Here is a 27066-nt window from a genome sequence, read left to right on the forward strand (position 1 = left end):
CATCACTACAAGGTAAGTATTTTTAAAATACGGTGCAATGTCAATTTTCATGAATGAAAGTGCCCCTGTTTTTAATAGTTTCTTTAAAAACCGGGCACTTTGACATGAAAATTGACCTTCACTTTAATGGGTGTATATATATATATATATATATATATATTATAAACAGTGAGCTAGAACTCGTGGTTCTATTTCTGCATATTTTTTTTTTGTCTTTGGAAAAAAACTATTTAGTAGCGATACAAGAAAAGAAGTATACGTTTATTCCTGGATTGAAATATATATACACACAACACAACACTTTTTGTACCCACACAGCCAGCCTAGCCAGGTATAGAAGAGAGCTATGATTCAGAAACAGCTCCCACTACAGTCGTACCTCCCTTACTGCGTTCCATAGATGCATGCTAGATGGAAGAACTAAACTAGTGCTGTCACACGCGCCTAGTACCGCCCACACGCGCCTACGTAACTCCCTTAACCTGACGATCGCGGAGGCCGTGGTAAGATCTGGATGGTGGGTGAGAAGCGCTGTAGTTTACAGTAGGAATAATAAAGTGGGTGTGGTTTTCGCTTTCTAACCAGTCCCATGAACACACTTGGTTGCCCAGACAACCATGGTTAGATGAAGAAAGATGGCGGTCAGATTGAGCCGCATAAAGGTTCAGATCCCGATAAATCGGTTATTTCCCATCTGCTTCTTTATTATCTGGGCTTCATTTATGTTGAGTAGTAGCTCGGCCGGATCTATTAACTGCAATCACCGAGTTCCGAAACCTGAAGAGGTGAGATGAAAGAGACGCCTAATTCAACAACAGCAAAAGCAATATCTGATGGTGAAGGGATATACAGAGGAAATAGATAGTGATGAGAGGGCACAAGTAAACTAGTTATCGGCTTATCATGATAACCAGGCTGCCATGATGTATGAATAAATTAGAAACATTTCCATGTAATGTGGGAAATTAGGCTTTAAAACCGTAGGAAATTACAGCTACTTGCAGAGATCAGGGCAAACTTAGAGGTGGCTGCGGTTAATGAGCATTCTAAAAAAAATTGGTGCAACCGTGCATGTCATGGGGGTGAAATAGTAAAATATTGATGTAAGGGGTGAGTTCTGCAGAGATCAGGGCAGGCTAAGGGTTGACTGCTGTAGAGATCAGGCAGGCTAAGTAAGGAGTAAGCTCTGCAGAGACCAGGGCAGGCTAAGGGGTGAGCTTTGTGTAGGTAAGGGTCGTTTAAGGGGTGAGCTCTGCATCAGTAAGGGAGAATAAAGGGGGAGCTCTGTGTAGATTGCAACATGCTAATGACTGGTCTCTGCATAGAACAGGGTTGTCTAAGGCTGGGCTCTGAGTATATTGGGCAGTATAAGGGTCACCTTTTTTATAGCTTTTTTTTTATTGTTATTGCAAATCCATGTATATTGCAATAATGCTGTTATGCAGAAATAAAATATACTTCAAAAGTGAGTTTGCATGTTAGTGTTAATACGTCTTGCATATCATCCTTAATATAGTTGAGATCTAGGAACAGATGACCAGGGGAATGTTAGGTGCCTGTGGACAGATAACCAGGGGAATGACTGACATTTGGAGGTGCTGGGTAGGGTATATGAGGGCCTGAGTATAGGTGGGCAGGGTGTTGGGTGAGTCCAGTGCTGAGGTGACAAACTTTCAGCATTGGCAAGCAATAATAGGTGTAGGATATTAAAAGCAGAGAACATCCAACCTTTTCTTGGGAGAGGTAGGGTGAACTCTCTGGAAAAAAAAGATTAAAGGGGGTACTCAATGGAAGAAAGAGCTAGTGGTAAAGGTTTCTATTTATATTTTTCTTCACAGGTTGTCTACAAAGTCCATCTGAGGTCAAACCGCATATTGAAAAGAAACACGGACCAGCAGCTGCGAGTGAAGATAGTTTATGATAAAAGTATTGATGAGTAAGTTAAAAGGTGAACCCAAGAGGGCTAGATACAAACTGTTTCTCAAACACATATCAGTCAGTGGGAAAACATTACCATAAGTTGACGTTTCAAACTATTATATAGCTATATATATATATATATATATATATATATATATATATATATATATATATATATATATATATATATATATATATATATAATAAATGTGAAAATACCCTATTAATATGTGCACTATTCCACATATATTTCCAATAATTTTTGGGAATGGTACTTATTGCCTGGGTATAGGTGCTGTGTACTGGATATAATATATTACAATTGTATCAGTATAAAACTGATATTGATGTACAACTTAAAGCACTTGCTTTCCAAATGACTTGTTATAGAACAGCTATAACTAGGCAGAATTTAAGTTAAAATATAACTTTTATTGAGGCAATTAAAAAATGGAAAAACATATTAAAAACACAAGAAACTAAGCTGGATGATAGAATGCATGCTTGTGTAAGTGTATCATATCTACCATATGTTTGTTACAATTACCTGAGTATATATTCTATCATCCATCTTAGTTTCTTGGGTTTTTAATGGTTTCCATTTTTTTATTTGCCTTAATAAAAGTTATATTTTTAACTTAAATTCTGTTTAGTTAAAGCTGTTCTATAACAAGTCATTTGGAAAGTGAGTGCTTTAAGTTGTACATCAATATCAGTCTTGTACTGATACAATTGTAAGTTATTATTTTTGCACCATGGTTTATCAATTTTTGGATTGTAAAACGTGCTCATTACTTGGAAGAGATAGATTGATAGAGAGAGATACATACATAGAGAACACCGGTAATATTGTGAATTATAATACTGGTGACAAGAGACTCTTGTCTTTTCCAGCAGCACTTTGGCTTGAAGTTATACAAGTGTCAAGACATATTAAAGGGACATTAAACCCACATTTTTTCTTTCATGATTCAGATGGAGAATACCATTTTAAACAACTTTCTAATTTGCTTCTATTCATTATCTTGATATTCTTTCATGAAAAGCATATCTAGATAGGCTCAGTAGCTTCTGATTGGTGGCTGCACATAGATGCCTCCTGTGATTGGTTTACCCATGTGCACTGTTATTTCTTTAACAAAAGATATCTAAAGAATGAAGCAAATTAGATAATAGAAGTAAATTGGAATGTTGTTTAAAATTGTATTTTCTATCTGAATCATGAAATACATTTTTGGGGTTTAATGTCCCTTTAAGATCATTTTAAAGATCATGTGAAAGCAGTGAAAGATTTGGAGCTTGGACATTTTTTTTCATGGAGTCTATGGGCGCAATGATCTAAACTTCACCAGATCAGATGTGGTTTTTCATACCGACCCTCGCAGGGCTGCCCTGGTGAAATTATCGTAAAAAAGGGGCAGTGCCTGCAAGTGACAAGATGTCTCCCATTAAAAGTAATGAAGCTCACTGGAAAGGGACACTTTGCTTCATAGTGAGCAGGGGGCGGCCTTTAAAAATTAAATCCAGAAGCCAATATAAATTACATTAGGATGCTTTCTGAGTTTAGCATCTTATTATCACCTATATTTTTGTATGCATGTGTTTTTTTCTATTAGGGTTATAAGTGTTTTGAGAAAAGCTTGCCACCTTTTTAGTTTGCGAGTTTGGAGTTACAGGCTTCTCCTGGCTCGCTGCTCTTTACTTTCAAAGAGGCATTGCTGGGTCCTAACCTCAGGCTGGTACTGAGTAAGCAAGTGCCTGTTGCGCTTTTCCTTAGTTCCTCGGCCGGCGTGGCCTGTTGGCTCGCCGCTCTTCAGTACCAAAGAGGCATTTCCATAGGGGCAAGTGCCAAGTGTCCCAGACTCCCACACAATCCTGTCTGACAGGGTCACACCCTTCGGGTACTTACCGGCTTCTCCTTTGTTCCTAGGCACCGCGCATAGCTGAGCTGCCATAAGCTTGGGCTGTTGCGGTTCCTGTCTAACAGAGTCACACCATTCAGATACTGGAGTTTTCCAGATTTCCTTAGTTCCTCGGCCAGCGTGGCCTGTTGGCTCGCCGCTCTTCAGTACCAAAGAGGCATTTCTGGGCTGCCCTAACCTCAGGCTGTTGTTCAGTGCTAACTATAGTATAGAGCACTATTTAGGAGAGGCAACAATGTCTAGTGCTCACTATTGCATTATCTGACACATCGTAACAGTGAGCACTAGACATTGTTACCTCTCCTAAATAGTGCTTTATACTATAGCCAGCCCAGCACAAAACCTGAAGTTAGGGCAGCCCAGAAATGCCTCTCTGGTAATGAAGAGTGGCAAGCCAACAGGCCGCGCTGGCCGAGGAACTAAGGAAATCTGGAAAACTCCAGTATCTGAATGGTGTGACTCTGTTAGACAGGAACCGCAACAGCCCGAGCTTAAGGCAGCTCAGCAATGCCTCTTTGGTAGTCAAGAGCGGCGAGCCAGGAGGCTGCGCGGTGCCTAGGAACAAAAGAGAAGCCGATAAGTACCTGAAGGGTGTGACCCTGTCAGACAGGATTGTGTGGGAGTCTGGGACACTTGGCACTTGCCCCTATGGAATAATGCGGATCTGATCTGCCTTCAGGAGTAGACTAATTTCTAAGACCAGCCTTGGTTCTCAATAGACACTGGTTATTGCACTTATTAACTGTGCGTGTATTTCCTCCTCTTTAAATCTACAAGACAGGATTATATATATATACCCTGAGAGTACCACTAGGCGCAGGAGGTATGCCCATGTTAATTCAAAGGTTATTTTTGTTTAAACCCATGTCCACCCTGCCCACAGGCATAGAACTGTTTTATTAATATACTTTTTACTTCTATGATTACCTGTATATAAGTCCCTGCAGACTGCTCCTTATCTCAGTACGTTTTACAATCTTGCATTTCAGTCAATCAGTGCTGGTTCTTGCATAATCATTGCCATTCTCCATCTGAGTGAGCACAATGTTATCTATATGGCACACGTGAACTAGCACTGTCTGGCTTTTGTGTAAAATTTAAAAAGCACTTAGATAAGAGGCGGCCTGCAGGGGCTTAAAAACAGGCAAACATAAAGGTTATAAAGTATATTAATATAACAATGATAATTATGCAAAGCTGGGAAATGGGTAGTAAAGGCGTTATCTATCTTTTTAAGCAATAAAAAAAAAAAAAATCAAGTAGACTGTCCCTTTAAATGCATCAAAGTGTCTTTATGTATTGAAAATGAGCAGTCTCCTGTGTCTTCAGACTGGTTTAAATCTAAGACAGATTCTGTGGAGACTCTTCCAGTATTTGAATCTATTAAGAAGATATATTTTGACAAATTTTCTAAAAATGAGAAGCAGTTCAATGTTTCTGGAAAATTATTCAAACGTTTTCCTCTGCTTAAACTCCATTGTCAATTTTCTACTCCACCTAAAATAGATTCTGCAATCTCTAGATTAACTAAATAAAATGCTTTTCCCCATATATGACGCTGAAGCTTTTAGAGATGCAATGGATAAAAAGATCTAGTATAACCTTAAGAAGCTTTATTTACAGAAGGGAGCCATTTTGCATCCACTTGGGTTTATTTTCTTTCTTTAAAGCTACAGATATCTGATCCACTAATATTATGCAAAGTTTGTCTGCTTCACGAGATGCTCCAACATTTAAGCCTTTTATTTCCGATTTAAAGAAAGTCCTTTCTTATTCATTATCTTCTGCTTCTGAGATGCTGCATCTAACGGCCAGATCCATGAATACAGCTAACCTGGTAAAAAGAGCATTTTGGCTTTGTCATTGGGAAGCTGATTCCAGCTCCAAGATCATTTTATTGAGCCTTGTTGTTTGAAGGCAACAAGTTATTTGTCAATGAGTAACATATTATTTGGCAATGACCATTATACTCTGGTTGTCATATTCTTATGTCCACAGACAGAGAAATCAGTATCGAAATTCTTCTAGAAAAGATTTCTTTCAACTTTTAAATTAAAATATGCAAGCAAGAGGTAAAGGTTGTGGCAGGTTCGCAAGCTTTCACCACAGCAAGAAACAATGAAGGTACGCCTGTCCAGATGTCTTTAGGAGGGAGATATTCCAATTTCAGGGACATCTGCGCAGAGGTCATCTTGGACAAGTGGGTCTTACAGATCCTGAAAATTGGTTATTTTCCGGAATTCAGAAAAAAAGTCTCTAATGCTTTGTAATATCACCACTCACAGAGAGCAATTTGAAACTCCTGGCTATCAATTAGTTTGTGTAGCAACTTTTGGGGCAAAAGGTTATTCAAGAGGTTGCGGCATCTCTGCACTTTCAGAGGTTCTTCTCTCCTCTTTTCCTTGTAAGGTAAATGAGGACCTCTCATGAAAACATACTTTATAAAAGTAGTGCAATTCTCTGTGGTTCCAGAGTCAGTAGAGCATGTCATTTTTGCATCACAATGTCCCTTTAATACAGAACTTTATTATCCCATGACTTAAAAATTGGGCATTTTTATAGTCTCTAAGGTCCTTCCATTTTCCCCTTCTGACCTGAACCTGCACATCACTGTGCTGAGTGAGAGGTAACCCTGACAATGCCAGCACCAAGAACTTTTATTGTTTCCCTCTAATCATTCATTAAAGGGACAGTATACACTCATTTTCATATAACTGCATGTAATAGACACTACTATAAAGAATAAGATGCACAGATACTGATATAAAAATCCAGTATAAAACTGTTTAAAAACTTACTTAGAAGCTGTCAGTTTGGCTCTGTTGAAAAGGTAGCTGGAAAGCCCACTGCAAGTGGCAAATAAGACACTTCCCCCCCCTCCCCCTTCTTTTGCATATGAAAAGACCCTTTACACAAACAGGAGCAAGCTGGAGAAGGTAGCTGACGGTATTCACATAAAACTTTGGGGCTTGGTTAGGAGTCTGAAAATCAGAGCAATGTTATTTAAAAATAAGCAAAACTATACATTTATTTAAAAAAATAACTTTATGGGCTATATAAATAGATCTTCTACAAAACATTTATGCAAAGAATTTATACTAAAGAATCAGCACAACTTTGAAGATAATAGTTTAATTAAGGAGACCTAATACCCATGTGCTAAATCACTTGAAAGTGATCCAGCATAGCTGTAAAAAGCTGACAAAAAAATATTGCCTGAACATCTCTATGTAAAAAAGGAAGATAAGTAAACTCAACATTTCTTCAGCTTACAAGAGTAAGTGTTCTGGTAACTGGTATACTTCAGCTACTGCCCAGCTGCAAGTTAAAGGGACACTGAACCCAATTTTTTTCTTTTGTGATTCAGATCATGCAATTTTAAGCAAATTTCTAATTTACTCCTATTATCAATTTTTCTTCGTTCTCTTGATATCTTTATTTGAAAAAAGAAAGTCCAGAACCTTTGACAGCACTTGTTTATTGGTGGATGAATTTATCCACCAATCAGCAAGAACAACCCAGGTTGTTCACCAAAATGGGCCAGCATCTAAACTTACATTCTTGCTTTTAAAATAAAGATACAAAGAGAATGAAGAACATTTGATATTAGGAGCAGTGTTCCCTCTAAGGACAGTTTTGTGTGCAGCCCAGCAGTGAAACAATAGAACCATACCTTGCCATCTGCAATGTGCAGTGTTTGCTAATTGCAGGGTTTGGTTACCTAATTAACTGTTTCACTGCTGGGTCGAACACAAAACTGGCCTTAGAGGGAACACTGATTAGGAGTAAATTAGAAAGTTGCTTAAAATTGCATGCTCTATCTGAATCACAAAAGAAAACATTTGGGTTCAGTGTCCCTTTAAAAAACAAAAACAGTAGCCAATCAGCAGTGCTGAGGTCATTCTATAATTTGCTTTGATCTCATGAGATTTCATTTAAATCTTGTGAAATTTCATAGTAAACTTCCTTAAACTGAATAGGGAAATAACATGACTGTGCCTGCACATGCAGATGCAGGCTCCCTTGCAAGTCCTGGGACTAGTATCCTGAATGGCTGCTAAAAGTCCCTTTACAATGGGGTGTGAATAGACATTTTGTTGTAAATATCTTCCTTTTTTACATCAGGTGATATTTTCTAGTTAGCTTTTTACTGCATCACTTTCAAGTGCTTCAACATTTGGTTATTGTGTCCCTTTTAAGTGATTGGGTTTATTTCTTTGCCAACCAAGAGATTCGTGGCCGGACTTTTGGCCGACGGACATTTGGCCGACGGACATTTGGCCGAAACACAAGTGGCTGTCAGATAACAGTCCGGCCACGAGATAGATAGATAGATACATAGATTAGATAGATAGATCAATAGATACATTTGATAGATACGATAGATAGATAGATAGATAGATAGATAGATAGATTTGATAGATAATTTCCCAGACAGAATTACAAGACGTGCGCCTGGGACCCATGGTAAGGTTCTCAGAGGCAGTTGCGGCGCCCGAGGCTCTGATTAGAACAGAGCACTCTGGAACGCATCTGCCCTCGGCCGTCATCGGAACATTCTTTAGCTCTCTGTCTGTCGGCCAAATGTCCTTCTGCCAAATGTCCGTCTGCCAAATGTCCTTCTGCATTTTGTCAGAGCACCAAGAGATTAATGTAGGATTATATATTAATATAGTAAACATTTAGGGACTTTGTTTTCTTAGTTTTGTGGAGTTATGAGATTATCAGAGTATACTCACATCCCAACTTATCCATGTCCCACTGACACCAATTTATCTATATCTAGCTATATAATCTCACACCTCAAAAATATCAGGCTCCTAAATTTTTAGGCTACCTGCTAGATTATGAACATTTTTGTCAAGCCTTGCTTTAAACTATCACATCTGTCTCTTTAATGTGAGCAACTTGCGTGTTTGAATTCAAAATTGGAATGCAGTGTAAAAGTCTAGCAGTGATAGCTGTCTTCAGTTAATAATACATTTTTTTTATTTTATTTGTTTAGCCTCCATCCAAAAAAGAAGAAGCTTGTCAAGGTAAATAGCATTACATGCTGATTTGATTCACATATTTCTATTATATAGACATTTTTGCATGGAGTCAGTATCCCTAGGTACTATTAGTACTTGCTATGTTCTTTGTACCCCCCAAGATAACCATTTGCTTTATATCCCACAATATTTTCACTCCTTTATAGCATCAGTCGATAAAATAGTGAGCGACTTTCTCAATTATCAATATATTTGTTTGCAATAATGCTTCTTTTGAAAATTGCAATTTCTTAGATAACTTTTCTTGCTCATGTGTCTTGCTACCGAGATAGTGGTAGGCTGCTTGCATGCTTAGCATGTTCCTGCATGTTTCAATTGCTAGCGATCTGGGCATATGTAAAGAACAATATGCACAAGCTCTGTTTTTAAAGAAGTATTTTAGCAAACACATCTTTACTGCAAATATGGTTGTAAATCGAATATAAATATATCTTTTTGTGCAATTTAGATATCACTTTTATGGCCTTAAAGGAACAGTGTTCTATAAATATATAATTTTATTGTAGTCTAATGTGTAGTATGGTAGAAGAGTACAGCTAGTTGCAAATATGGGCCCTACTCTTTCCCAAAACTGTTTAGATTGTACCCAACTTTGGGTTTTTTGTTTTTGGGGGGGTGTTGTGAGTACCGGATATCTTTGTAACTTTGGTAGCCAGAATAAATCTATATGGTAGAGCAGAGATGTTGAGTATTTCATGTGCTTTTCCTGTTAATATAATGCATATGTGTGTTAAATCTTTACAAATTGTGTTCCACTTATTTTCAGTCAAATGGCTAGTAAATCCATTTTTATTTTAATTCTGGCAAATAAACATGTGCACTTGTATGAACAAACAGCAGATGTGTGTGTATGTAAATAGCATCTTGCTACTCAAATGGTATCCTGCTTTATTGTCCTAGTCGGAATGTAGGCCAAAACAATACTATGAAAATATCATGGGATATGATTGTGACGCCCATTACACTGACATCCTAAAATGTCACACTGAGAAACATACCTGTCTGTAAATTGTGCCCTGAGTTGGGAGAAATTAGGGCCATTAAACATAAAAATATTTAGTTATGTATAATATAAACAATTTGCAATATACTTCCATTGTTTATTTCACACTTTTTATGTCATTTAGCTCTGAAATTGTGGATTTTATAATTCTCAAAGCTTAACATGCCGATTTCTCAAGTCTAAACCTGCTACATATCTTTCCCTAATTGGCTTTAACAGATAACTGCAAAACAATACATGCTACACTAACATAATGACCATGGGTAGCCTTGTTGTCTGCAGACTCAAGTCCAGATTGGGTCCTCCAAATGAATGGAGTTTGGATGTTAAAAAAAAACACACAAAAAATAATTGCAGCAAACAATGTGTTAATCTGTTTAAAAATGTTTAGACTTGGCTGTTATGTCATTTTATAGTAACACAATAGAAATATATTGTAATTTCAAGCTGTTTACAGTCGCTTTAAGATCCATGCTCTAAGGGGTCTTTATGGTACCTAGAAACCTAGCAGCCCAAGTACCTGCAAGTTAAGCAGTTTTCTATGTATGTCCCTTAGAGCAAGCTTTTCCCACAAGCAATTTCATTCTTGGAAAAGACTTTTCAAGTTCGAAGACCCATTGGTTCAGTTTTGCTAAACAGGTAAATATATTTAAATTTGCCTTTTTTATTTTTTGCTTGGCTGTAAACTTAATAAATTAACATAAGTCATCTTTTTTTTTTTTTTATTTGGACATCTGTAACCTCATGAAGACAATGTGCAAACAATCAGTACCTGAAAAAGAAGGATGAACCTCACAAATACTGTCATGGTGCATGCGCAGAACACACAAAATGCGGCCCCATTGTTGTTCCAGAGGATCACTTACAGGTACCAGATCCACTTTACAGAGGAATAAACACATTATACTTACAGCATATCCTAGTATCTGAGCGTTTACCGGTATATCTAATGTAGTAGTGTTCTCACAGCTGACACAGAGGGATTGTCATGAGGTTTAAGAGCATGATCTGTAATTCTATTTGTGTGAAGTATTGATCAGAAGTTTTAGCAATTTATCAGATAATAGTTTGTTTCAAATGCTTTTAAATGGGTGGACAAATTTCCCAGTTTCTCAGACTTCTTTTTAGCCAAAACTACTGCACCAGTTGTAATATTTTTTCAGATAGATCGATATTGTTATTTTCCTGCTCTCTATATGATGAAAATCTGCTCTAGGGCTCAAAATAACAGATGTCTAGGTATCTGTCACAGCTTAACCCCTTCAGTACCGGGAATTTCAGAGAAAAACTTGCTTGGGGGGAGTGGGGGTTTGGTGTTTTTTTTATTTACGTACCAAAATCAGGGTGGATTTGATTTAAATCACTAGTCAGTAAGACTGATTTAAATCATGGTTTTCATTTTTGGAGTAATAACTTTTCAGATTTTTTTCCGGTTATATCAGACCATTACTGATTTGGTTATATATCATGAGATATGAATAGATAAATCATTGAAATTATTAAAATTATTGGGAGGGGAACTATCTCCATTTTAATAAATTAATCATTCATGTTTGATCAACTTTTCATCTGTACTTTATTAGAAGGAGAAAAACGATTACCTTAATAATAACGTTTTAAATAGTTTTATATAACAAACAATAGCATTTTTAATGCTTGCTCCTCCCTTCTCACACTTAGGTCCTTGTGCAGATCTATTCCACTCCAAATAACCTTCTAATCAGTGAGCTTCTTAAAACTTAGTATGGGTTGATTCTGTGTACATATATTTACAGGGAAACAGTGACATTAAAGGGACAGTAAAGTCAAAATATTAAACTTTCATGATTCAGAAAGAACATGCAATTTTTAACAATTTTCCAATGTACTTCTCTTATCTATTTAGCTTTGTTCTCTTGGTATCCATTGTTGAAAAGCATACATAGGTAGGCTCAGAAGCAATGCAGTACTGTGAGCTAGCTGTTTGTCAATATCTCACCAAATGTGTTTAGCTAGTCCCCAGTAGAGCATTGCTCTCCTTCAACAATGGATACTAAGAGAATAAAGTAAATTTGATAATTGAAGTAAATCTGATAATTGTATGCTCTATCTGAAACCCAAAAAAGCGCTCTTTCATGATTTTGTCCCTTTAAGGTCTATTTCTCAACTCTGTATGTTTGTTTCTTTATAACGTTTTTGATGTGAAGAAGAGGTATGTTATTTCTGCAGACCCAAACTTTGGGCTTCTCTTGAAATTATTTGCACACAACTTGCGCAGTCAAAAAAAAGAAAGTTGTAAAAGCTTTTCTGGGATCTCCTTTGTTCAGAAATAGCAGACAAACATGACTTTGCCTTTGCTTTTTGGTAATTAGAAGGCAGCTAGTTGAAGCTGTGCACCGCACTTCTCTTATTCCTGGCAGTGAAGTGGTTGTAAGGTTAATTTTAGTGGTAGTGTAGAGATTACCCTTTCACCTGACACCTACCTGTGGTGCAGCAATTTTCCTCCCTCCCCCCAAGCGATTGTCACTAGGGACACCCTTTCTAAACTTTTTTTCTGTAGCGTAGGAAACGTTCCCTAACCCCTCCCACAATGCATCGCCCGCCTCCCTCCCACACCAACCATGGCATTACCGCAAGCAGATACAGACATTGTCACAGAGTGTCAATGTCTGAATAGGCGATCTGCCTTCATGTGGTAAAAGAAGAATGATCAGTTCTTCCTTACCATAGAAATGCAGCTGCCTTCTGCCCCTCGCTGCAGTCTCCGCATGAGCCAGACTGTTGGACATAGGTACTACATCAACAGGGTACGTTGAGCAATGTACTGTGTGACATAGTACCTATGTCCATTTGTTTTAAGGGGTTAAAAACAGGGCCTAGCACCCATATTTGTGATATCTGAAACTACCACCTTTCTAAACACTGCATCTCTTCTAGTCTATTTGGAAGCTATAATTCCCAGCATTCTTTATAGCCACTCATCTTTATACCTGATGTAGTGACAGACTTCCCAACATTTCCTTGAAAGTATCTAGGTTCGGAGGCTGTGAATCAGGGCAGTCACATACAGCAGTATGTATGGGAGAGGCCTACTCACACAGTACTTTCATACAAAAATACAGTCGGAAATGTAATGGCAAACGCAAGTTAGTGCCAGAGTTTAATATCCCAATGAAACATAAAGCAGGAAATCCCCAAATGAAACAGCGTTTAAAAAATCCAACACATAATTCCCGAATACCTAACTATAGTATTATGAGGCTGGTTCTAATCTCAGAGGATAGGGAGCCACTGGTAAGTACATGCCTGGTGTATAGTATCTTACCTTCTGGCATTAGTGTTACCCTACTGTTCCAGTTGCAAATGACTTTAAGGGTCTAAGCCACCATTTAAAGAGACATTTCAGCATTAGTTTGGCACTGAAAACCATTATTGATCTGCAGATATTGAAGGGAAAAAAGTTTAAAACTTTTTTTGTAAGAAAATATACAATAATATTAGTTTCCCTTTTGAAATGAGTGACACAACCTTTAAGACCGTGGGCCTGATGATCTAAAGCTCTCCGCTCAGGCAAGATGATCCCGTCAGTACGGTGAGGTCCTTTTAAAGAATTTTAGAAACATACATTTTCCCTTCAGAGATGTTTCTCAATATTCAGGGTTCTGTTTGTCAGGGGGCAACAAATCTGTATAAAATTTAGGAGCCAGACAGTGGTATTTGTATATAAATATATGTAGAATAACCCAAAATGTTAGGAGCTAGAGGTAAAATCATAGGAGCAAGTGTTTTTTAGACCTTATTTTGTGCGATTTCTCTCCATTGCAGTTTTTGATCATCAGTGCCCATTATTTTTTTCCTCCTTCAGAAGAGTTTATGCTTTCTTCTCATTAGCGTTTATAGGATGACTACTCACACAATTTTTAAACACAGGAGCTCTTTAGTCTTAGGACCTGATAATAAAAAACGTGCCGTCATGGAGACAAATAACACAAAATATTTGGGAGCTTTTTTTTTTAGCAAGATATTGTATGCACTTAAAGGGACACTGAACCCAATTTTTTTCTTTTGTGATTCAGATAGAGCATGCAATTTTAAGCAACTTTCTAATTTACTCCTATTATCAAATTTTCTTCATTCTCTTGGTATCTTTATTTGAAATGCAAGAATGTAAGTTTAGATGCCGGCCCATTTTTGGTGAACACACTGTGTTGTTCTTGCTGATTGGTGGATAAATTCACCCACCAATAAACAAGTGCTTTCCATGGTCCTGAACCAAAAAAATTGCTTAGATGCCTTCTTTTTCAAATAAAGAAAGCAAGAGAATGAAGAAAAATTGATAATGGGAGAAAATTAGAAAGTTGCTTACATTTGCATGCTCTATCTGAATCATGAAAGAAAAAAATTGGGTTCAGTGTCCCTTTAAACAAAGCATACTAAGAAAACAAAAAAATGTGACAATTTAGACTGGAGAGTTATTTAAAATTGCATGTGATATCTGAATCATGAAAGTTTAATTTTACTGTCCCTTTAAGGGCACAAGAATTATTGCCATATATACTTTTTTGATACAACTATTCCTACCTTTCTCTCTGCAATGGGTTCACCATGGCTCTCTCTGCTATGGATTAATATTGCATCTAGCTAGGCCTTTCAGGGCAGCCCTAGGGAGGCATTGATTGCAGGAATACTGTTAGGGAGCAGTTATCTTAAAGGGACACTGTACCCAAAAAAATTATTTTGTGATTCCGATTGAGCATGAAATTTTAAGCAACTTTCTAATTTACTCCTATTATCAAATTTTCTTCATTCTCTTGGTATCTTTATTTGAAATGCAAGAATGTAAGTTTAGATGCCGGCCCATTTTTGGTGAATAACCTGGGTTGTCCTTGCTGATTGGTGGATAAATTCATCCACCAATAAAAAAGTGCTGTCCAGAGTACTGAAACCAAAAAAAAAGCTTAGATGCCGCCTTTTTCAAATAATGATAGCAAGAGAACGAAGAAAAATTGATAATAGGAGTAAATTAGAAAGTTGCTTAAAATTGCATGCTCTTTCTGAATTACAAAAGAAAAAATTTGGGTTCAGTGTCCCTTTAATAACAAGGGACTTGGCATGACAAAGTGACAGACACTTAGTAAGCAGAGAACATCAGTAGTTTTGCCTTCCTATTCAAACATCCCATTGTCACTATATGGTTTTATATTATAATTCTTCAGTTTATGTTAGCATTAGGAATTTGAACTAACCTAAATTATGAATCCTAATACTATTATTGTGCTAACATTAAATTGTGGAACCTAATAACATAAACCTACAATTCCTCACTAAGCTGCAAAACAAATTGTTCTCTTATTTAAGAAGGATATTTATATCTTAATGATTACTCTATGTATCTTCTGTTCCTTAGCAATGCATGGTCTGCAGTGGTGCTGAGTGGCATTGTGGTCCAGTGGGGCAACCTAATAATGGAGGTATTACTGATGCCGACTTTGTTCTTTATGTCAGTGCAATGACCACTGAAAGATGTAGCCAGGAGAATATTGTTGCATATGCTGCATATTGCCAGCTGGAAGCAGAAATGGACAGGTAGGGGGATCACTATTTTACTCATGAGCATTTGGCATCTTTAATGATATGAGCATATTGAAGAGTCACGCTTTGCATTCCTGTTTTAGATACTTGTTATTTCTTGTGACACTTGGCTTCTGCCTCCCCTCCCTCTCCTTTAGGCCTATAGCAGGTTATGCAAATCTGTGTCCAAATATGATATCCACCCAGCCTCAGGAATTTGATGGAATGTTATCTACAGTGAAGCATGAAATTCTTCATGCACTGGTGAGTGGCCTTACTATGCTTTTGCATTAATAAAAATGATTTTAATGTTCTTTAACGGATTACTTTTTATATACATAGTACATATTTAGCAATAAAAGTGCAAAAAGAAAGTGGTCTGTCTTAAAGCATATATGTTTTGCACTATTGCTTGCATACTACTATATGTTTAACCCTTGCAAAGTTAAAGGGATAGTAAACCCAAATGTTTTCTTTCATGATTCGGATAGAGCATGCAATATTAAGCAGCTTTCTAATTTATGTCTATTATCAATTTTTGTTCGTTCTCTTGCTATCTTTATTTGGAAAAGCAGGAATAAAAGCTTTGGAGCCAGCACCTAAAAAGGGCCGTCTCCAAAGCTTTTATTCCTGCTTTTTTCCAAATAAAGATAGCAAGAGAATAAAGAAAAATTGATAATAGATGTAAATTAGAAAGCTGCTTAAAATTGCATGCTCTATCTGAATCATGAAAGAAAAAATTTGGGTTTAGTGTCCCTTTAAAGTCTAGAGCAACAATGCATTACTGGGAGCTAGCTGAGCACATCTGGTGCCTTGCCACCAATCAGCAGCTAGCTCCCAGCAATGCATTGTTCCTTCTGAGCCTAACTAGATATACTTTTCAAGAAAGAATACTGAGGGTACAAAGTAAATTTGATAATAGAAGTAAATTGAAGTATTTTAAAATTGCATGCTAGTTTGTCTAATTAAAGGGACAGTTCACCCAAAAATTGTCTCCCATTTGAACTGTTCCCAATGATCCATTTTATCTGCTGGAGTGTATTAAATTGTTTATAAGTAGCTCCTTTATCCCTATTTTGGCCTTTGAAATCGCTTATTTAGCTTGTGGTTTCCCAACCTATACTGAAAGTTTTGATACTGGAGTCTCAGCTATTGAATAGCCTAAGTAAACACAGCCAGCAGAAGAACTTACAATCCCAGTGGGGAGCAGGATAGTTAAGTAATAAAATTATAAATTTCCAATGTTTTCTCTATGTATTGAGCTTTAGATTTCCAGACAAATATAAGATAAGGAAGCAAGTCTGTGTACATAAAAGTGATAACATAATGAGATCTGATATTACCTGAAGCTCAACCCATTGTAATAGGCTGTGGTTTAAAAGCACAAAACCAGCTACTTCATATACACAAATAAACCTGAAAATGCAATTTCTCATACATCTTATACTCTGCAGCTGGTATAACAAGTCATTGAAAATACATTAACATAAAAACAATTTTACAGTGTACCGTCCCTTTAATTACTTTTTAGCCCCTGACAGTTCATACAATATTTTTGTTAAACCCCTTGAATTAAAACCTAACAACTGGGAGTAAAAACTATGAAAACTGTCACTGTCCAAATACTTGCGGACCTAAATGTAATTATACATTTTGGGCTAGATTACGAGTGGAGAACTAACAGTTGCACGCAAGCGAAAAGGGGTTATCGCGGGAGTTTGCGCACGTCTGTTTTTTGGCTCTATTACAAGTTGAAAGTAAAGACGATTGATTTGGCGCAATTGAAGATAATGCGTCAGGTTAGAGCGACCTCAGAGCTCTGGTTAACTGTTTTGCAAAACAAAAAAAGTGTCACAAAACACTTCAAAAATACATTACACAAAACAGTTACACTCATAATAACACCATCTAATAAAAATTTATTTAAAAAAATATTGCACAAAAAAGTTATAAGCGCTCAAAGATATGAGATCTCAGGTGTTAGAAAAGAAAAGGCAGGCAAAGGGTTTTAACATAGAGATACCTACATATACATGTCTAAAGATGGATATGAATATGTGTGTGTATAGCTTATATGTGAGTACATATGTATTTATAGACATACACATATAAACACACACACATATGTATAAGTGTGTGTATGTATGTGTATATATATATATATATATATATATATGTGTGTGTGTAGATGAAAACATGTAAAAACATATGTATGCAACATTGATACTTAATAAAGTATTATACTTTGTACTGTAAATATTTTACATTTCAATGTTCTTCACATAGGGGAATATGTTCTAAGTATTTTTAAATATCTATTCCTCTATCTATCTGTCTATAATCATGTATGTATATATAGGTATACATATATATTATATATTTCAAGGAAAGATATCTCAACCCTCGCAGGAGTTAATATGTATTTTACATCAAAAAGCCTGCAGAACATAAATGCCAAAGGTTTTTTTATGCAAAATACATATTAACTCCTGAGAGGGTTAAGATATCTTTCCTTGAAGCAGTTCAAGCATTCATTACATTTGATGTTTTATATTCAAAATAAAGTTACTGCAGAGTGGTTTTAAACTCACATTCCCATTTTTATTTTATTTTGCTTAAATAAATGGGACAGTATACACCAGTTTTCATATAACTGCATGTAATAGGCACTACTATAAAGAAGAATATGCACAGATACTGATATACAAATCCAGTGTAAAACCTTTTATAGACATCAGTATACAACTAAAATTTGGGGGCTTGGTTAGGAGGCTGAAAATCAGCACAATGTTATTTAAAAATAAGCAAAACTATACATTTTTACAAAAACACTCCCAGATGAGTTATATAAATGGATCATCTACAAAACACTTGTGCAAAGAAAAATCTAGTGTGCAATGCCCCTAAAGTTCTATATAAAGAGACACACACCAATTATGCGAGTAATGTAATAGTAAAAATGACACAAACTCATTTCGATGGATTGTGAGTGCTGCAAAATGTATTTCTTTGTGTGGTTCTTTAACCCACTAAATTCAGATTTCTACTTTTAATGCATAGCACCTATACCCAATAAACAATGAAGTTAAACCATTTCACATGAGAAGATGGGCAGTCCTCAGAAATAAAAAGTTAGTACCAATGGTTTTTGTATTTCAAAACTAATAAAGCATAAAAGCCTTTTTGTTTGACTGGCATCCTATCTTGCTAAAAACTCAACTAAAAAGTTTGTATAAAGTAGTTATAAGTTTGTAACAAAAAGTGTAATAAAACTGATATATTTTAACTGAATGAACCATCTTTTCTTGTGACTGGATTTTATATTAAATAAAATGTTGTAGAAACTCAAAGGATATAATGCTGTTTTGCTATGAAGCTTTATAATTAAAGTCCTAATACAGGACAGAACAGTTACTAAATAAAAGTCTTTAATAAATGTAAAGTGAAAACCACTTGTGTAAATACAGCAGATCCTGTTAGCTGCAAGTATTTTACATAGAAACTATATAGCAAATCAATCTCAGCAGCTAGGACATAAAGTAGATATAAAGGAAATGCATGCTCTGCTTATCACTGGCATAAATTATGTTCTGTCTTGTCACTTTGAAGATCCCATCTCATAAAAAAATGGGGGGGGGGGGAATGTCCAGTCCTAGAAACCATTTTCATATGGCAAAATGTGCCTTAGCAAAACAAAAATAAACTATTTTCTGGCTATATAATCCTTTTTAGCGCTTTTAACTTCCTCTGAGGTAGAAGCTTGCTGACGACAATACATTATCCTGAAAAAGTAGATGCAGACTCCTCAAATCTGTTACCATTTGCCTTTTGGACTGACATTTGCCATTAAACCCCCACCCCCCCTACTGCAAACTATTTATATGTCTGACATCTTTGACAGACAACTCGTCAGGAAAATTGGCCACCATTGTCGTTTGTTCCAATTGTCAGAGAAATCAGTGATCACCCTGTCTAGCATGAGGGAGGGATATAAACGAATGCTATTCTTGAATATTACCAAGCATCCTTTAGAGGGTTTGGATGCAAGCAGTTTGTATGTGAGGTAAAATGGAGTATATGTGGTTTAGTGGTGGTAAATATGTGGCATTTAAGTTCTGTTTCAGAGAAGAAGCTAGTGGCTGCATGTACAACTAGTATACTGGTTTCCCGTCTTTGGCCTTGATAGCTTTAGTGGAAGCAGCATAAGAATGGTCATGTGTTATTTTGTAATCACTGTGCAATGCTGAAAAGTATTTTATTAAAGGGACATGAAACCTAAAATATTTTTTTTTTCATGATTCAGATAGAGCGTGCATTTTCAAACAACTTTCTAATTTACTTTTTTTTATCAAATTGTATTCGTTCTTTTAATATCCTTTTGTTGATTAGCTGGGGCATAAGCTCAGGAGTGTGCACGTCTCTGGATCACTCTATGGCTGCAGTTTTGCAAGAATGTTCTCCATTTCAAAAGCACTAGATGGCAGCACTATTTCCTGCCATGTAGTGTTACAAATACTTACCTAGGTATCTCTTCAACAAAGAATACCATGGGATTGAAGAAAATTTGATAATAAATGTAAATTGGAAACCTTTTTAAAACTGTGATCTTTCTGAATCACAAACTATTTTTAGGGGGGTTTCATATCCCTTTAAGTGTTGCAGAAATCATTACAGAATAGATGTATTTTGCCTGCTTTTCCTTTTTCTCTGTCTTTGTATATTGGGCCTTTTCACTCTTCCTAAAGATACTGGCGAGCTCACTGTATTTTGCCCGTTTACATGCTATACATTGATTGTTTAGATCAGTGCAGGAACTTTACTGTGGTTTCTGGTCTTTTCGAAGTCCTGGGAGACATACTAGGAGGAGGTTTCAAGAGGTGTATCCTCACACAACCCTAACTAAAATGTTTGCTGTGTGTGTGAATGGTAAGAACCTGTCTGATTCACTGCATTATTATTTGTTCTGTAGTGGGAGGATGAGAAAGGGCTGGAAGTCCAGCCTCAATCTTCATATCCCTGCTGTGATTGTCGTAGGAATCATGTTCACCCATCTATTAGTTGGCTTAGGCTTTCAAGACTCTAAACCTAGCACCACAGCTAAACACTACAATGAGGCAAGTGACATGTTCTTTAAAGGAGGAGAGTCTTCTCTTTCAAATGTCATATTCACAGGCAACAGCAATCACCTGATAGAATCTTATGCTGATGGATCAGTGTTGACCCCAAAACACAGAGGGGGATGTGAGACCTTGTCATAACAACAGTACCTCACAGCATAAGTATATTATTAGACTCCGACCCTCTCCCCTTTTAAAAAATAAAATAAGAGGTTTACTGTCCTAAAACAGTCAAGTGATTCTCATAGTAATAATGATCACCTGGTAGAAATTTTCATTTGTTGTTCACAGACCCTTGCTTCCGTTAGCTAATACAAATTCTAATACGTATCTGCTGTCATGCCGCTCCAGCCGTTGCTAGGGGCGCGTCGTCTCCTTACTGCTCGTTGCCTAGGGCTGTGTCGGCTCTGGAGGCGTGCGGCGCTGACGTCATCGCCGCACACTCCTGATGCCGACTGGTCCTGTGGTGCCAATCCTCAGGTATTTAAATGGGCAGCAAACAATCTATCACTGCCCAAGTATAGGTGCTTCTTCGTGTGCTCCTGGGTGTGATAGATTGTTTGCTGACTGATTCACTGTTGCTGATCCCTGCCTTTCTCACTTCCCTACTTGGTTAACCCCTAAATTGATGGACTGATTTATTGTTGCTGATCCCTGCCTGTCTCACTTCGCTACTTGGTTAACCCCTGAATTGCTGGACTGATTTATTGTTGCTGATCCCTGCCTGTCTCACTACGCTACCTGGTTAACCCCTTCATTACTGACTGAAACATTGTTGCTGAACTCTGCCTGTCTCACTACGCTACCTGGTTAACCCTTGAATTGCTGAACTGATTTATTGTTACTGATCCCTGCCTGCCTGACCATTCTCGTAGTTTGCCTTGTGCTTTCCTGCCTGTGGTATTTGCTGCTCTCCTCATTTGTCTATTATTCTCTGCTCTGGGATATACCCTATCTTTCCGTCTTAATGCCGGCATAACAAGACTACTGGCCGAGTTCGGTCTGATAGAGGAGTATCCCACAAGCCTTACATTATACTTGGGCCATGCAGCCAGATGAGGTGGCACAAGCTGTTTATCTGCAGGGACAGATGTTGGGAACCCATACCAAGCAGCTGCAGAATATGGATTCCAAGCTAGAGGCTATTACTGCTCAACTTGCCTTACTAGTTACGGTAAGGGATGCCGCTCCTGTTGCTTTACCACCAGCCCCTACTCCCAGTGCCGTGACCTCTCCCTCCACTCCTGAAAGTATACCCCGTATACCCTTGCCTGACAAGTTTGACGGTACTACCGATTGCAGGGGCTTTCTGAACCAATGCAGACTGCACGTCCGCAATGATCCTCACACCTTCCAGTCTCATCAGTCAAGGGTCACCTTTATCATTTCTTTGTTAAAGGACAAAGCTCTAGCCTGGGTCTCTCCCCTTTTGGAACAGAATGCTACACTCCTGCAAGACGCTGATGAGTTCATTTCTGCCTTGTCTTCTGTGTTTGGGACCTCTGACCGTACCTCTGCTGCAGAATATTCGCTCCTGGATCTCCGCCAAGGCAGTAAAACCGTGGCACAATTTGCCATTGAGTTCCGCACCTTGGCTCTAGAAACCACTTGGGATGGCAGTGCACTCAAGGCAGCCTTCAGGAGTGGTCTCCATGAGCGCATCAAAGATGAACTCACTTATCGTGACATTCCCTCTTCTTTGGATGATTTCATAGCGCTTTGTATAAATCTGGACTCTCGCTTTCAGGAGAGACAAACCGAGAGAGAAAGAGCTAGGAGGGTCCTTCCCTCCCGACCTTCTGTTCGCCCAGTTCTGTGAGCAACCGCTACCCCTTCTGCTACTCCAGTTACCTCAGTAGAGGAACCCATGGATCTCTCCTCCTTCAAACCTTCAGAGTCTGAAAGACAGGGAAGAAGGAGACTGAAACTATGTTTTTATTGTTGATCTAACACCCACCAACTGAAAGACTGTGACATTCTACCGGGAAAAGACAGTGCTTCGGGGATAACACTGGGGTACCTCTAAGCATGGTCTCAACAAAATCCCCTCACTCCTCTCGGATCCTGGTACCTGTTACCCTTACCATCCTTCAGAATACTGTCCACACTCAAGCCTTCATTGATTCAGGGGCAGCTGGAAACTTCCTGGATCATCATTTTTTTTTTTTTGTTAAATAAATTTTTATTGATGTAATTGGTACAGAACCACAAAACAGAACAGTTACATATGACATATTAGGCAACAAATACAATCAAACGTTCAAAGGTAATAATGGCATTAAAAGAAAATCGTTTTACACAGCTCAATGTTCTAGCTCAAAGGTTGGTCATACGTCAGTTGTGTATTTGGATTTTATAGGTGTTGTGTACTGGTCTGTCATAGGGAAAAATTTAGCTTCTTTTTTAGCATTGTGGGTATCATATGGCCATGGAAGCCATACATATTGAACCTGGCAGTTAGGGGGAGTAAAATGCAAGACTTACATAGTACGCGTGCTTGAGAGCAAAACAGATAGGGATAGATACCTGCCTCTCTTAGGAGGGGGGAGAAGAGTGCTGGGGAGGGAGTAGGGGCATCAGAAGAGGGAGAAAAAGGAGGGGGGGGAGGGGAAGAGCAGTGAGGAGTACCTCCGGCCTGACATAGTGTGGCGCCTCTTCTAGGGAGGCAGATAAGACAGCCACTAGTGGGACATTAGAACTGATAAGGGAGGGAGCATCATGCTGTCGGCTTTAGATAGGTCTCCCATGGAACCCAGACTAGGGAAAAGACATCTGATTGATTCCTGGTCCGGAAGACATAGTCTTCCATTGTCTTTACGTATTGCAAGTAGTCAACAACTGCCTGCCATCTTGGAGGCTGTTGTTTCTTCCAATTCCTGGCGATTAGCATCTTGACTGATGTCAATAGATAGATTAAGAAATATCTTTTGTGCTTTGGCAGTTTTTTAACTCCCAGGTGTAAGAGAGCTAGGCTCGGAGTGTCTGGGGTCGGGAGTTCCAAGGCCTTACAGACCTCACTGGCTTTCGACCAAAGTGGTCGGAGCTTGCTACATGACCACCACACATGGAGCGGAGTGCCTGTCTCTCCACACTCTCTCCAACATAATGGAGAATGCTCAGGATACAGGGTCTGAAGTTTGGTCGGGACCAGATGCCATCTGGTTATAATCTTGAAGTAGAGTTCATACATTGTAGCGCAATGCAGTGCAGATTTAGTCAGTTTTATTGCTTTAGTCCAGTCGAGCTCCGTAAAGGCGAGTCTCAATTCTGCTTCCCAGGATGCCATATGTCTGGTTTTCACCAGAGTGGGAGGCCCCAAGAGGGATCGGTAGTGTGCCGTAAGAGGTTTGCACAGTTGGAGGTTTGCCTTCCATCTCATCTCCCAGATAGTTGGAGCCCTGATTTTTTCAACCAGGAATCCCCAGGACTTCATCAAGGATCTCAGCCTCATAAAGTCAAATTTCAGGGTGTCAGGAATGTCAAATTTAGCGATCATATCTTGAGGCAAGAGGAGATTCTCACCCCGGTAGAAATCACTCAGAGAGGTGATCTCCAGGGCCTTCCAGGGGGCGAGCCGAATATTTGGGAGCCCCTGAAGGAGTGAGACAACAGGATGTATGGGTGAGGGATGTGGGGCTATCAATTGGTGGTGTCTGAGGCGGAACCAAACTGCTTGACAGTCTTTGATGAGATGATTGGAGATCGGTATCTGCGCAGCCAAGTGAGGCGGAACCCACAACAGATCCGAGAGGTCGACATAAGCGGGGAGTGATGCTTGTTCCAGCTCCCTCCATCTGGTAGGGGGCAGGGCAGGTCCCCACGCCGAGACGTGCGAGATCATAGCCGCTTGATGGTATAATTTAACATTGGGTAGCCCCAGCCCACCTCTGTCTACAGGGGCCTGAAGCGTGGCCGCGGCCACTCTCTGCCGCTTATTGTCCCAAACATAGGCATTGAATGCTGTTTGGAAGCCTCGTAGAATCCTTTCCGGGACTGAGATGGGGATACAGCGCATAAAATAGGTTAATTTGGGGAGGATCATCATCTTTAGAGCGGCAATTCTGCCCATCCAGGAGATTTCCTCATATTTTTTAGATTTCAGTCTCGCCTCGGTTTCCCGGAGGAGGACAGAGTAGTTCGCCTGCAACACCTTGTTCCTGTCATGAGACAGGAAGACCCCCAGATGTCTGATCCCATCTGTTGACCACCTGAACGAATAGTGTCGCTTGAGGTATCTTTGGTCCGATTGCTCGATGTGAATCATGTAGGCCTCTGTTTTGGTCACATTGACCTTGTAATTCGAAATGTCACTAAAAACGTCAATAACCTCAAAAAGGTAGGGAAGTGACTCCACTGGGTTGGTGAGGAAGAGAGTGAGATCATCGGCAAAAAGTGCCAATTTCTGTAGCGTGTCATGTATCTGAAGGCCCTGAACCCTAGGGTTTCCTCTAATGGCCTCCGCGAGAGGCTCCCTGGATCATCATTTTATGATGCAAGCCAGTTTACCTCTTCTGCAGAAAAGACACTGTTTCAAAATAACCACCCTGGATGGCACCACCCTTGGTTCAGGCGTGATCCATTTTGAGTCAGCACCCCTGACCCTGACTGTGGGAGTCCTCCATTCTGAACAGCTGCAGTTTGAGGTCATTCACTCCCCAGCGCAGCCTGTCAACCTTGGTCTTCCTTGGCTTTGGATACATAATCCACAGTTCGGCTGGGCTGAGGGACAACTGGCCTCCTGGGGTACCTCCTGTTTCCACTCCTGTCTTGCTAAAGTCGTTCCTCTGCCCCGTATTCCCATAGCCAGTATACAGACTCCTTCAAATCTTCCTTCTGTTTACATGGACTTTGCGGATGTGTTTGAGAAAAAAGCAGCCGACGTGCTGCCACCCCACCGTCCTTATGACTGCAAGATCGTCCTCTTTCCCGGAGCCCCACTTCCTAAAGGGAGGACTCTCCAAGGCTGAAACCAAATCCATGGAGGAGTACATCCAAGAGAACCTAGCTAAAGGTTTCATTCACCCTTCCTCCTCTCCTGCTGGGGCTGGCTTCTTTTTTGTCAGTAAGAAGGATGGCGGGCTTAGACCCTGTATTGACTAAAGGGCCTTGACTAAAATAACCTTTAAGAATCGCTATCTCATACCTTTTGATCACTGAACTATATGACTCCAGAATGACTGCTTTTTTACCAGAATGGACTTACGTGGGGCATACAATCTGATTCGCATCTTTCCAGGCCACGAATGGAAGACCGCCTTTAACACAAGATCTGGGCATTACGAATACCTTGTAATGCCCTTTGGGCTGTGTAACGCCCCTGCAGTCTTCCAAGCATTTGTCAACAATGTCTTCCGTAATCTCCTTAACCGCACGGTCATTGTTTATCTGGATGATATCCTTGTTTTCTCTTCCACTTTAGAGGAGCATCACAGGCACGTGAAAGTGCTTCTTCGCCTCAGAAAGAATTCTTTGGTGGCTAAGTTAGAAAAGTGTGAGTTTGATCAGGAGCAAATCCAATTCCTTGGTTATGTCATCTCGAAGGAGGGTTTTGCCATGGATCCTACTAAACTCACCGCAGTTCTACAATGGCCTCAACTTACCTCTTTAAAGGAATTGCAAAGATTCTTGGGATTCTCCAATTACTACCGCAAGTTTATAAATAACTTTTCCCAAACAGTGGCTCCTCTCACTGTAATGACAAAACGGAACAAAGACTGTAAACATTGGCCTCCTGAGGCCATAAATGCCTTTTCTTGTCTGAAAAATGCTTTTTGTTCAGCTCCTGTCCTTCGCCATCCTGATCCTGACCTACAGTTCACTTTAGAGGTTGATGCCTTTTACCCAGAGGGACCCTTTGACTTCCAAGTCACACCCTGTAGCATTTTTCTCTAAACCCTTTACTCCTGCTGAGAGGAACTACGATGTGGGTAACCGTGAACTCTTAGCCATTAAGATGCCCTTGACAGAATGGCGTCACTGGTTAGAGGGCACCGCCAATCCTATTCAGATTCTTACCAACCACAAGAATCTGACTTATCTAGAGACTGCTCATTGACTCAATCCCCGACAGCCGAGGTGGGCCTTGTTCTTTTCCCGTTTTAACTTGTGGTCTCTTATCTTCCCGGTACCAAGAACAAGAAGGCGGGCGCCCTTTCTCGTCAGTTCCTTCACTCAAATGATGCAGCAGAAGCTCCTATCGAACACATCATACCACCCTCCTGTGTGGTTGCTCAACTCAATACCACCCTTCTGCAAAGATTGCAATGTGCCCAGTCCAATAAACCCCCTGGTGCCCCCATTGCCTCCGATATCCTCTTTGTACCTCTGAATCTACGTATCCCTGTGATAGCCTGAGCTCATGATAGCAAACTTTCAGGACATCCTAAAACCTTCAAGTGTCTTTCCCAACATGTATGGTGGCCTACTATGAAGTCTGATGCTCAGGATTATGTGAAGGCCTGCACAATTTGTGTGGCCAACAAAACTCCCCGTTCTTTGCCTCC

The 27066-nt window shown here is 39.2% G+C and overlaps 1 protein-coding gene across 1 annotated transcript in view; it reads left to right on the forward strand.

Moving 5' to 3' along the window:
- Positions 1-553: 553 nt before the first annotated feature.
- LMLN (leishmanolysin like peptidase) overlaps positions 554-27066 on the forward strand; it is a 50784-nt gene continuing 24271 nt past the window's right edge. Inside the window, exons 1-7 of the mRNA XM_053698045.1 lie at positions 554-785; positions 1839-1936; positions 8848-8878; positions 10453-10535; positions 10647-10764; positions 15283-15461; positions 15605-15710. Of these exons, the coding sequence (XP_053554020.1) occupies positions 636-785; positions 1839-1936; positions 8848-8878; positions 10453-10535; positions 10647-10764; positions 15283-15461; positions 15605-15710 (765 nt within the window). The 5' untranslated portion in view covers positions 554-635. The remainder of the gene's footprint in view (positions 786-1838; positions 1937-8847; positions 8879-10452; positions 10536-10646; positions 10765-15282; positions 15462-15604; positions 15711-27066) is intronic.

The sequence above is a fragment of the Bombina bombina genome, chromosome 1, assembly GCF_027579735.1.
Source record: "Bombina bombina isolate aBomBom1 chromosome 1, aBomBom1.pri, whole genome shotgun sequence".
Taxonomy (NCBI): domain Eukaryota; kingdom Metazoa; phylum Chordata; class Amphibia; order Anura; family Bombinatoridae; genus Bombina; species Bombina bombina.